The sequence below is a fragment of the Arachis hypogaea genome, chromosome 18, assembly GCF_003086295.3.
Source record: "Arachis hypogaea cultivar Tifrunner chromosome 18, arahy.Tifrunner.gnm2.J5K5, whole genome shotgun sequence".
In the NCBI taxonomy this organism is placed as follows: domain Eukaryota; kingdom Viridiplantae; phylum Streptophyta; class Magnoliopsida; order Fabales; family Fabaceae; genus Arachis; species Arachis hypogaea.
In genome coordinates, this window is record NC_092053.1 from 100,928,307 (window position 1) to 100,941,539 (window position 13,233).

At 33.5% G+C, this 13,233-nt stretch overlaps 1 protein-coding gene across 1 annotated transcript; it reads left to right on the forward strand.

The window, feature by feature from the left end:
• Positions 1–338: 338 nt before the first annotated feature.
• On the forward strand, positions 339–4,867 carry LOC112773284 (NAC domain-containing protein 86-like). Its single transcript, XM_025818366.3, has 4 exons — positions 339–589; positions 852–1,132; positions 2,188–2,562; positions 4,290–4,867. Exons 1-4 carry the CDS (start codon positions 433–435, stop codon positions 4,527–4,529), a joined length of 1,053 nt encoding a protein of 350 aa, XP_025674151.1. The 5' UTR covers positions 339–432; the 3' UTR covers positions 4,530–4,867.
• Positions 4,868–13,233: the final 8,366 nt, after the last annotated feature.

Sequence of the window (13,233 nt, forward strand, 5' to 3'; positions counted from 1 at the left end):
TTATTTAGCATCTCAAAAAGGGTAGAGTCTAGTAAGTAGTATTGCGTGTTGTAGGGTATGGATGGTGTCGTGGCCCACAGTGCCTTTTGAAGGGGTCCTGTTTTTTTTGTTAGTTTGTGAGCAGACAAAAGCAGAGAAGCTTCTTATCCTCTCCCACTAGGTTTTCACACAGCACCATACACACAGAATCTCTTCTCTCTTCATAAAGCACAACACACAACAAACCTCCTTCAATTCTCACATAAAATAATACACTTGAATTCAGGGGCAAAATGGTAAATCCGCAATCACCGTTTTTTCTCAACAGTGGCCTATTTAGTTCAATATCGTACAAGTCGGTTTAGTTCATAATATCAAGTGCCACAGTTCCCAAAATTTCACTCTCGTCTCTCTCTCTCTCTCTCTCTCTACTCTCTTAACCATTATTGCTCTATGGCTCCAATGAGTCTCCCACCTGGTTTTAGGTTTCACCCCACAGATGAAGAGCTCGTTGCTTACTACTTAGAAAGGAAGATAACAGGTCGCTCTATAGAGCTTGACATTATAGCTGAAGTTGATTTATACAAATGTGAACCATGGGATTTGCCAGGTATATATATGATTTTAATTGCATGAGTACGTAGTTATATATTCTTAGAAAATTTGTAAGTATTGTAAAAATATCAGTGCTTCAGTATTTTTAATAGTTGATATCAATCATATAATTAAGATGAATAACTAAAAATACTGAAATACGATATTTTTTAAATACCTGAAATGCTTCCTACTATTTCACTAATGCAACACATGATATATAATATGATGTGTAATAGAAACATACATGATATATGCATGTATATATAAAACTGCAGATAAGTCATTTCTACCAAGCAAGGATATGGAGTGGTATTTCTACAGTCCAAGGGATAGGAAGTATCCAAATGGATCAAGAACGAACAGGGCAACAAGAGGTGGGTACTGGAAAGCGACTGGAAAGGACAGGGCAGTGCAGTCTCAGAAGAAGGCAGTTGGTATGAAGAAGACTTTGGTGTATTACAAAGGAAGAGCTCCACATGGAATTAGAACCAACTGGGTCATGCATGAGTACCGCTTGATTGAATCCCTCCCTGGTACTCCTCACTCCTCTTTCAAGGTACACATACATTTATGCTTCTTTTCTTTATATTACAATTCTCTTATCAAATATATTGCTTTATCAGACCTATTTAATGTGGGTTTATGGCATATACGTATCTTCATGTTTAGTTTTGTCTTCATTCATCATTCATCTTAATCATTTTCTTCTTCTCTTCTTTTTGTTTTTCTTCTTTTCTTAGGACTGTTTCTAGGACCGGGTTATTATTAGCATATGCTGATTTTTAATTATATATATAAGCAAAAACTAGGGTTTTGCTTTGGGAAAAAAGAAAAATAAAGAAATAAAGGTAGGAAACAGCATATCCTCACTGTTCTCAGTTTTCCAGTTATTGTTCATTAATAATATTGTATACAATATAAAGTAAGGAAATGAATGTGTTCTATGTATGCATCTTTTGAGCTCTAGCTGAAATTAATAATTGAATGAATGGGACATATATATTCATAGGAGAAACCCTAAAAAGCCACAAAAGTCTTCACGCGACCAAGGACCAAATCCTTGTTTAGTGCTCCTCTTATTATAGCTTTAATTAAAATCTAAGTGTTTTACGTACACTGCTTTTCAGATCAATTGCTTATTTTCTTGAAATTTTGGTTCTTGTCATATATAGAGTCAAGTTCACTATACTAGACCCATTTTTTTTTTTTTTTGGGCTATCTTGAACTTGAATGTAGACATTTATGTTTTGATTTACTTGAACCTTGTTACACAAGGATGCACACATGCCTGTAATATTCCATTATTTTTTTCCTTTTTCTTTATATGATTTGGAAAACTTTAGTTTTTTTTTTTTCCCTCTTCTCTTCAAAAAGCACATCTTATGATCAAAATTAAAACATAATGATGAAGAATTCAGATCCATACATGTACTTATCACTATTGCATCGCACTCTTTTTCTTTTTACCAAATCTTTCTACTATATATATATATATATATATATATTACTCTTTTAATTGCAATATTCATTGTCTTTAACATAGTACGTACTTATATTTATATACTAGTAATAATACACTGTTTAACAAATCGTGCATCACATAAATCACAGGATTCCTTTTCATTGTGTCGGATTTTCAAAAAGACAATTCAAGTTCAAGACAAATCTAAAGAAGAGAAAGAACATCAAGCATTACTAGAGGAAGATCACTCAAGTGGCATTGAGATTTCAAGAGAAATGGAAGCCATGAATGATAATAATAACAATAATATAACTCTAAATAGTAATGAACAATATCCTAATAATAATAATAATAAACTCCCTAATTGTGATGCTTCATCTTCTGATCTCACTCAAGGAACATGTACACCCACAGAAACCGGTATAGCAGATGATTTTCATGCCCAATTTGCTTGTGATGAAGCAAACAGTAGTGCCGCTAATTCTTACTCAATGGGAATAGCATACCCCTCAAACGTTTTTCAGGTAAATTTTCAATTAATTTTGACTTAAATCTGATTAAATTGTCAATTTAATTTCTAAAATTGCAAACATGCTCTATAAATTTAAAAATGTCAATGTAGTCTTTAAAGGTATATTTCTAGTAAATGATTTTAGATCCTGCAAAATATATAGTCTTAATAACTAAATTGTTATTTTTTAAATTAAAGCAAAAAAAAATTTGATAGATTCAGTTTGATAATGTTCATGATTGTTTGAATTTGCATCTTAGTATTACTACTAGTCATGTAGACGTGGCATGAAAATGAAGATTTAGAAGGGAGACATATCAAAAGCAAGTTGGGCCATAGCATGATCATCATTATAATATTATTTTGTTATTGTATTGATCTGTTAAGTAGTATTTTCACTTTTGCTTTTTCCCCATGTCTACGGCATTTATGTTCATGATTACTTCCTTTGCCAAACCTGCATTTCCAGCGATATTCTTCTTTTTATAATGCTGCTTTATCAATTTAAGGCTTCATTATTACAATATCACCCCTCAAATAACAATGCATAAATATATAAATTTATGAAAATTAATTTACTAGCCTATTGTTTTATTTTATTTTTTTGTTTTACATTATGCATGAATATATAAATTCTTTAATTCCTCATATGATTAAACAATTTCACTATTGATTTATGTTTGTGGCCCACACATAGCATATAAATCTTTGATGATGAGTTCTCTTTTGATCTTAAAGTGACAAAAGTTGCAAGTATGATGAAGTTCCTATCTTTTCATAAAGCTTCAGTTCTAAAATTCACTTGGACTCTCTCTCTCTCTTGGTTACTATCCCCAATAACTTCTTTTGACTGACCTAATCAAAACGTTCTCCAAAGTAGTGATATCTTTCTTCCCCATTTTCCTCATGGCGTTGATGCATTCTAAACATCAAACTAAAGCACACCTCACATTATCTCTCTCTCTCTCACTCTCACTCATCTTTATCTTTAATCATATTCTTTTTTATATATAAGTAATGTCAGGATCATAATTTTGCTATTTCAGAAAAAGTTGGTTGTTTTGACAAGAGACTTCTCATCAGTTCCCCCCTCCATTACCATTCAACTAGCTTTGCAGCAAAATATATGCATTTGATTGGGGACTTTCAACCAAATTCAATTTGCCTCTCTTCAATTCCTTGCCTTAAACCCTAACAAAACAACTTGTCTTCTTTCACTTTAATACCTAAGACATTCTACTCTAACCCCACTATTCTGTTGCCACTTGCACTACTCCCAAGTGGTCTTTTAGTTCTATCTTCCAATTAATCATAAGCCACATATATAGAAAGGTGCACCTTCAAAACTCATAAAATGTGACAGCAACAATTCAATTGTGTTACATGTACATATATCATAAAAGATATTGTATCAATTTATATTTCATTCATCATTAGATAAGGCTTGGTAAATAGAATGTGAGTCATTTCAATATTTTACACATATAATATATACACATAATAACATCTTTAATAAAAATTTATGTATCACTTTTTTTTGGGTGAAAATAATATATCCGCGACAAAAACAATTATTTTTAGTGTCAATAATATAATAATTATTATGTCTCTTATTTAATTTAATTTATGTTTATGTGATAATTATATATTATTGCTATAGATTATAATTATTCATGTGTAGATAGGCATTATTTTGCATCAATTAACAGACTAAAATATAAATTCATCTATATGATGCAGGACATAGAGATGTCTATGTATGGAAGCATGCATAATTATCAATTCCCACAAACGCCTTTGGTGATGGAAGATTTTCCACAAATAGATTTTGCTGAGACAAAGTTATTGAAGCCAGAGGTGACTGAAGATTGCATGTTCTATGATAGATACGGTAGGGATTGTATGAATGGAACACTAGAAGAAATCATCTCATTGTGTTCCTCTCAAGACAACTCTGTGGCTTTGCCCATGCTAGAATGATTATATTACTAACGAAAAAAAAAAAAAACAAAATGACACAAAAAAAAAAAAAAAAAAAACAGTATCAAAATATTCATTTGACACAGAAGAAACTATAGCTACTTGTGTTGGCCAAAATAACCACACACAAAAGGAGACATTTTTTCTAGCAAGAGAGAAGCAGCAGCTACATATATAATGTACTAAAGATACATAGTAGAATATGCAGAGCCAGGGAGGCTGGCATATAGTGCACTTGGTTTCTTTTTCCTTTTTCTTTTTGGGTGTTCATCTTTTTTTGAACGGGGTGTATGTCTATCTACAATATAATTTTTAATATATATATATTTGTGTTCAAATCTCTTGTTTACATGGGAATGCAATTGGATGGAGAAAATCGACAACTATCATTCTTTTCTTTTGTGTTTTAGTTAATGTGTCGCATATATGTTACATCTCCTACGTATGCAGATATTTAAGAACAATTTGTTGTCTAGTACCACAAAAATCGGATTTAGCCACCAAATTTTAACTACAAATATTAAATTATAAAAAAATAAATTAAAATATCCCATATTTGTCATTAAACATTATCATCATAGCTAAAATTTAATAATTTCTGACATATTTTTCGTGGCCTTCTTAATCAAAACTTTATAATCATATTTTCAACAAAACCATTTCTCAGCATAAAAGATTGTGGATTCGTGGTTGGCCAAAAATGATAAATCAAACTCTATTCCCAACCAAAATTTTAGAATTAGAACCTCTTCTCTCCTCACCTTTCTCTCTCTGCTCGCCCTTCCAGCGGCATGTTGCTTCCTGCTGTGAAGATTAATGTCAATGTAAAATTTTTTAATAAAATTTCGTTGCAAATATAATCTAGACCAACAATTAATTCTCCATCAAAATTTAAAAGATTGTTACAATACAATTCAAAATAACTGAGAGTATTAATTCTACGTCGTTCTCCCTTGAAATTGCAATCAAGTGCTCAATTATTAGTTATGAGAAAATTAAGAATTTTTGGTTGAAATAAACAAAAAATATAAATTGCAAGAAATTAAAAAAAGAAACAATAACTAAATATAAAAAACAATTAAACTAAGGCAATTAAAGAAATCAAAATCCTAAAAGACCTCTTGATAAGGGATGAGAGTCAAGGTTTTCTGTTCTAGTCATTGACTACAAACATGACAATTATGAAGATCAAAGTTAATCTCACATAGTCAACCTCTATACATTGAGGAAGGTCAAATAAGTATAATTGATCTCAATCCACAAATCCTATCTAACTCACTAATTAACTTAGTGAAAGACCAGCGTTAGTGGAGACAACATCAATTAACAATCCCAAATCACCAATCAATATTGGGCATAAATGACTTAAGGTTACCTAAATCCTCAATCTCAAGTCAAGAGGGTGAAAAACTACTTAATAAATAAAAGAGACATTTTATCAAACACATAATTGGCATAAAAGAAAAGTATTATAAATTGCATGAATTAATAAAATCTATGACTAACAAATGTAAGAAAGCAATATTAACAACTCAAACAAGTATCAATAAACATGAAAACATCAAATTGCGTTAAAGAAAAATTGTAAATTTAACAAGAGTTTATAAACTAAAATGTAACAAAATATAAAAATTAACAAGAGAGACTTGGCAATTTAAGATACTAGAACAAGAAAATATAAAGAAAACTAAACTAAAATAAGATCAAAACCTAAAAATAGATAGAAAACTAAGCTAAAACCTAGAATTCCCAACTTCTCTCTCGAGAATCACCTAAAATATGATAAACCTAAACTATGGTTACTTTTTTCATTCCCTTTCAATCCTTAGTTCAATAGCATCAGAAATAAGTTGGATTGGACCCAAAATGAGCTAGAAATCTCGGATCACGTGCTGCATTAAATGAGGCATGCACTCAAACATGTGCGTATGCACATATTGTGTGTGTACGCACATTCAACTCAATGTTCACTATAGACATTTGCATATCATTTTGAAGTCTTGAATGTTAGCTTTCTAATGCTACTGAAAACCGCCTCATTTGGACCTCTATAACTCAAGTTATAATCAATTTAGTACGAAGAGGTCAAGATTGATAGCTTCGTAAATCCTTCATTTTTTGAATTCTTTCACTTTGCGTGCTTTTCTTCCACTTCTTCAAGCCATCACTGCCTTTAAAATCTTAAATCACTCAAACAAATATATCAAGGCATCGAATGGGAGAAAAGTGAATTAAAACTGGCAATTTTAAGCATAAAAGCATGTTTTTCACAACTAAGCACAATTAGAAAAGAATTCACAAAAGCATGCTATTTCAATGAATAAGTGCAAGTTTATGTGATAAAATAAATTCACTCATTTCAAGTAAAAAATTATCATCAAATATGAATTCATCAATTCCTTCACACTTAGACAATAGCATGTCCTCATACTATACATGAAAAAGAATAAGACTAAGGGATGCAACACTTATTACATGTAAGCTATCTATATATATTCCACTACTAGAAATCGGTATTTTTCGGACGAATTTTGAGACCAAATTGAGATAACTTTCGAACAAATTAGAGACAAAATTTTTCTTTCTAACAAAATTAAGATGAATTTTTTCTGTCCCAAAAATCCTTGTTGTTAATTTACATTTTCTCTGAAATTTCGTCCCAAAGTTTTTTCAGACGATTTTGTGACAGATTTTGAATAGGCATTTATCTGCTAGATTTCTAACTATTATGATGTATTTTAAACGAATTTTAGATAGATTAGCCAACATAAAGACAATGTATGTCAGACAAATTTTAAACGTAAAAATATTTCATTTTAGACAAATTTCAAACAAAAAATATACTTCATTTTAGACAAATTTCTAACGAATATAGTCAAATATAACAGATTTTTTTCTAACAAATTTTAGACGAATCAAATATTTCTTTTTGATTAAATTTCAAACAAATTTAATTTAATATAATTTACGTATTTAAAACAAATCTCATACAAAACAAAAAATTATTTTCGCACAAATTTTCTACAAATTTAATATAATATTTTAAACAATTTTCATACAAAATAATTTGCTATTTAATATATAAATACTTTAGAAAATAAATTGTATTCAATTTGCTTTCTATATTAATGGTGCACGAAATTACAATCACACTTTTGCAATTCCGCACAACTAACCAGCAAGTGCACTGGGTCGTCCAAGTAATACCTTATGTGAGTAAGGGTCGATCCTACGGAGATTGTCGGCTTGAAGCAAGTTATGGTTATCTTGTAACTCTTAGTCAGGATATCAGTAATTCTCAGATTTAATTGTAAAAAGTAAAAGAACATGAAACAAATACTTGTTATGCAGTAATGGAGAATATGTTGAGGTTTTGGAGATGCTCTGTCTTCAGAATCTCTGCTTTCCTACTGTCTTCTTCTTCACACACGCAAGGCTCCTTCCATGGCAAGCTGTATGTTGGTGGATCACCGTTGTCAATGGCTACCATCCGTCCTCTTAGTGAAAATGGTCCAAATGCGCTGTCACCGCACGGCTAATCATCTGTTGGTTCTCACTCATGCTGGAATAGGATCCATTGATCCTTTTGTGTCTGTTACTACGCCCAGCACTCGTGAGTTTGAAGCTCGTCACAGTCATCCCTTCCCAGATCCTACTCGAAATACCACAGACAAGGTTTAGACTTTTCGGATCTCAGGAATGGCCACCAATAATTCTAGTCTATACCACAAAGGTTCCAATCTTAGATTAGAAACCCAAGAGATACACATTCAAGCTTGATTGCATGTAGAACGGAAGTGGTTGTCAGGCACGCGTTCATAGGTGAGAATGATGATGAGTGTCACGGATCATCACATTCATCAGGTTGAAGTGCGAATGATTATCTTAGAATAGAAGCAAGCGTGATTGAATGGAAAACAGTAGTAATTGCACTAATTCATCAAAACACAGCATAGCTCCTCACCCCCAACCATGGGGTTTAGAGACTCATGCCGTAGAGAATACAATATGAAACGTGTAAAGTGTCATGAGGTACAAGATGAATCACTAAAAGTAGTTTTTTATAATAAACTAGTGACCTAGGGTTATAGAAAATGAGTAAGCTAGAATAGTTAGTGTAGAAATCCACTTCCGGGGCCCACTTGGTGTGTGCTTGGGCTGAGCATTGAAGCTTTTACCTGTAGAGACCTTTCTTGAAGTTAAACGCCAGCTTTTGTGCCAGTTTGGGCATTTAACTCCAGCTTTTATGCCAGTTCTGGCGTTTTGACACCAGAATTTTTGTGCTGACTTGGAACGCCAGTTTGGGCCATCAAATCTCGGGAAAATTATGGACTATTATATATTGCTGAAAAGCCCAGGATGTCTAATTTCCAACGGAATTGAGAGCGCACCAATTAGGCTTCTGTAGCTCCGGAAAATCCACTACGAGTGCAGGGAGGTCAGAATCCAACAGCATCTGTAGTTCTTTTTCAGCCTTTGAATTAGATTTTTGCTCAGGTCCCTCAATTTCAGCCAGAAAATACCTGAAATCACAGAAAAACACACAAACTCATAGTAAAGTCCAGAAATGTGATTTTTATTTAAAAACTAATAAAAACATAATAAAAACTAACTAAAATATACTAAAAACATACTAAAAACAATGCCAAAAAGCATATAAATTATTCGCTCATCAATTAAGACCATTAAATAAACAAGTTTTTCATATTACATCATTGAAATTATAAGCACATAATAAAGTCATGAAAAGTTAATTACCATAAAAGAGTTAAAAAAGTATTTATTATTAAAATAATTTTGTCCATAAATGTAATCAAACTAAAATAAGAAAAAAATAATTAAATTAAAACAAAGAAAGCCTTTAAAAAGGTCACAAATCATGAATAAAATATACTAACTAATTCACCTAAAAATTCCTTAATCTAAATCAGAAAAAACATGTACTTCAGATATCAATCACTCATGTTATCCTCCTCCTCATCATCATTAAAGCCTGTCTCAAGCTCATCTTCCGCAGAAACAGATAAGGTTGAAGGAAGTGGGAGATTCAACTTTTTATACAAAGCATGAGGTGTCTTTTCAGTAGAACCAATTCTTTTTTGTTGAGTTTTTAGTTGACGTCCTTAATCTTTTAACTTTTGACAGCTTTTGATCATGCCATTTCTTTGTTTTCTCTTTATAAATCTTGGCATTTTCATAGGCTTGAGTTCTAAACTCATCTAACTCATTGAGCTGTGATAAACCCCAATTTTGTGGTTTATATTGTGTAGAATTTGGGGATTTTGTCAATATTTCTCACACTTATTCACAAGAATTGCATGATTTTGTGTTCTCTTCCTAATATTACCCCATGATGAAAAGCATGCTTATTTTGCCTTAGAATTGCTATATTTTGATCCTCTTTTATTGCCATTCGATGCCGTGATATATTTGTTGAGTGCTTTCATAATTAATAGGGTAAGAATGGCCTAGAAGAGAGAAAGAAAGCATGCACAAGAGGAAGGAACATGAAGATTTGGATTTTGGGAAACTCATCATGGGCGCGCATGCGTACTCCACGCGCACGCGTGCATGAGGATAGCTGGAAGCGGCATGCAAGGATGGACGCATCCGCGCAGGTCAAAGAATTCCCACAGACGCGCACGCGTGGATCACAAAAGCAATCGGCGCACACGCACGCATGGCGCGCACGCGCGGAAAGCTGCACGTGACCTCATTAAAGGAAATCGTGCCTGGCGATTTCTGAGGCTCATCAGGCCCAAATTCAAGTTGTTTCTGCATGGAAAAGACCCAAGGATGCTAGGGGAAGGGGGGGATCATTCATTTTACACTTAGACACAATTTTTAGGTAGTTTTTGGTTCTTGTTCTTCTAGAGAGAGAAACCCTTGTTCCTCTCTAGATCTAGTTTTAATTTGATCTTCCCTTGTTGAATTCTGAATTGGATCTTATTAATTACTAGTTTTGATTGTTTAATTTGAATTCCTTAGTATAATTTTGCTTAGATCTTGTGTTAGTTTTATGCATTCTTGTCAATTGTAACTTTATACCCATTGCATGAATGTTGTGAATCTTGACTTGTTAATGTTACATTGATGATTTCTATGATTAATTGTGTTGTTTGAGTGATTGTATGTTGATATTGGTAGTGGGTACTTGTTAATTTTAATTTAATTGTAATTTGAACATGTCTTTTGTCAATGCTTAACATGTGTTTGATGAATTGTTTACTTTGATTATGGAGTAGTTCTCTTTACTCTTGGCCTAGGCTAAGGGAATTGGGTAAACTTGAGTCATTGGGTCTAATGGATTTGATTATTTGGGAACCCTTAGTGGTCAATTTGATAGCCATTGACATTAACCTACTACTAAGCTAATTAGTAGTGAGGTTAGACCTTATGGGTTGATGTTGACCAAACCATTTAACGTACTTCAAGTATAGAAGTATACTTAATGAGTTTGGTTCCTCATAATTGTCAAGATATGGTTATTAGACAAGGATAGTGACTCCAATTCCCATGTCTAGCCAAGAGTTGCTTTTATCATTCATATTTGAAAACCCAAATTCTAATTATCTTGTCTTAGTTATAGCTATTGTTTAGTTTTAGAGTAGAATTATATTGAATGTTATCCTATTAGTTGGAATTGCTCATATCTTGCTTAGTTATTTGAATAGTTTCTTGCACTTTAAGATTACTTGCTTGTTAAGATTCCTATTTTAATTTCTTGCTTATGACTTACAACCCCGGATTTCTAACCAATGTTGAAGCATATGTTTGCCCATACCTTGTGAGACGACCCGAGGTTTGACTACTTCGGTTACTTTTATTAGGGTTGAACTTGTGACAACCAAATCCTTTTCTAAATCTCGGGGATTGTTGTTGGGTAGAGCTATACTACCAACGCGATTTTATTGAGAAATTCTATTCCGACGTAATCCCTGAGCACCATCAAATTTTTGGCGCTGTTGCCGGGGAATGGTTGCAACATATGCCTTGATATTGGTTATGTGAATATGTGAATATTGTAGATAGTTTACTTTCTTTCAATACTTAGCTTTAGTTTAAATTTCTTTTGTTTGTGTGCTATGACTCCCAAGTTTGATGACTCGGTCTCAACCGAATTCTAGCTTAGCCGAGTTTGACCCTGAGATTGAAAGAACTTTGTTACACACTCGGCAAGCTAGACAGCGGTTGGACTATACGGCTAGTACTTCGGCCTCTCTTGAGCAACATACTGAATCACTAGGCGGTACCGAGAGTGACTTGGAGTCCGCTACTTCCTATTCTTTTGTTGGCACTACTAATACATCTTTGCATCCTACAGGTGAACCATACATGGCGGAGCCACAATGGATCACTTTGCATGAGCAAGGAGCTCCGGATATCATACTTCAACCGTTGCAAGCAAGGTATCCTAACCTTGATCCAAACTTTGAGTTGAAGAGTAGCTTGATACATCTACTTCCTAAATATCATGGGTTACCGGGTCAAGACCCCATCTGACATCTAAAGTATTTTCAAGTTGCTTGTTCTACGGCTCGAAGGCATGGAGCCGATGAGTTGGCTATTATGGTTTTTGCCCTTCCTTTCTCTCTTGAAGGGCAAGCAAAGACATGGTTTTATTCGCTACCGAATGAGTGATGCAGCAGGTAGAAGTCGGCTAATTAAGAAATCAAAATATGGAATACGTTGTGAGTATAGTTCTTAACCAGCTAAGATCCGCCTCGTCAATTTAGAAAATTTGTCACAAATTTTCGAAATAAAAACACTGGGAATATGAGTCCCAGGTCGTCTCCCAACGAGTTGCAGGAAAGGGTTGATAAATCACTATTTTATTGTTTATCTTGTGCTCAATTGAGTGGTTTTTATCAAATCTTTACCCACTTATTCATACTATTTGCATGGTTTTATGTTTTCCTTTGTAATTTTGTGCTATGATTGAAAACATGTTTCCTGGGCCTTTAAATTGCTAATATTAATCCTCTCTTATTACCATTAGATGCCTTAATATGTGTGTTAAGTAATTTCAGAGTTTATAGGGCAGGAATGACTTAGAGGATGGAAAGGAAGCATGCAAAAATGGAAGGAATACAAGAAGTTGAAGGAACTGCAAAGCTGTCAGCCTGACCTCTTCGCACTCAAACGGCTATAACTTTAGCTACAAAGGTCCAAATGATGCGGTTCCAGTTGCATTGGAAAGCTAACGTCTGGGGCTTCGATTTGATATATAATTTGCCATAGCTGCTCCAAAGCCAGGCGACGGGAATGCGTGGATCACACGGACGCGTGACCTGGCAAAAGTGCAATCCGCGCAAATGCGTGGACGACGCCTCCGCGTCACTTTGCCGCGACCTGAATGTACCAGAATACGCTGGGGGCGATTTCTGGGCTGTTTTTGACCCAGTTTTCGGCGCGGAAAACACAGATTAGAGGCTTTAAAATGGGGGAATGCATCCATTCATCAAACAAGCTCACAATACACAATTTTAGGATTTAGATGTAGTTTTTAGAGAGGGAGGTTCTCTCCTCTCTCTTAGGATTAGGATTCCTCTTAAAGGATTTAGGATTTCAACTTCTTCTCAGGTTCAATTTCCCTTTTATTTATTTTCCCAATTAATTTATGAATATCCATGTTACATATGATTTTCTTAATTAATGTTATTTGAGGTATTTTCAGATTTAAGATTTCTTTGCTTTATTAATA

Coding starts and splice junctions, on each gene's coding strand:
- LOC112773284 (XM_025818366.3), top strand. CDS start 433: ATGGCTCCAATGAGTCTCCCACCTGGTTTTAGGTTTCACCCCACAGAT. Junction 590..851: donor TGAACCATGGGATTTGCCAG/GTATATATATGA, acceptor ATAAAACTGCAG/ATAAGTCATTTCTACCAAGC. Junction 2,563..4,289: donor ACCCCTCAAACGTTTTTCAG/GTAAATTTTCAA, acceptor TATATGATGCAG/GACATAGAGATGTCTATGTA.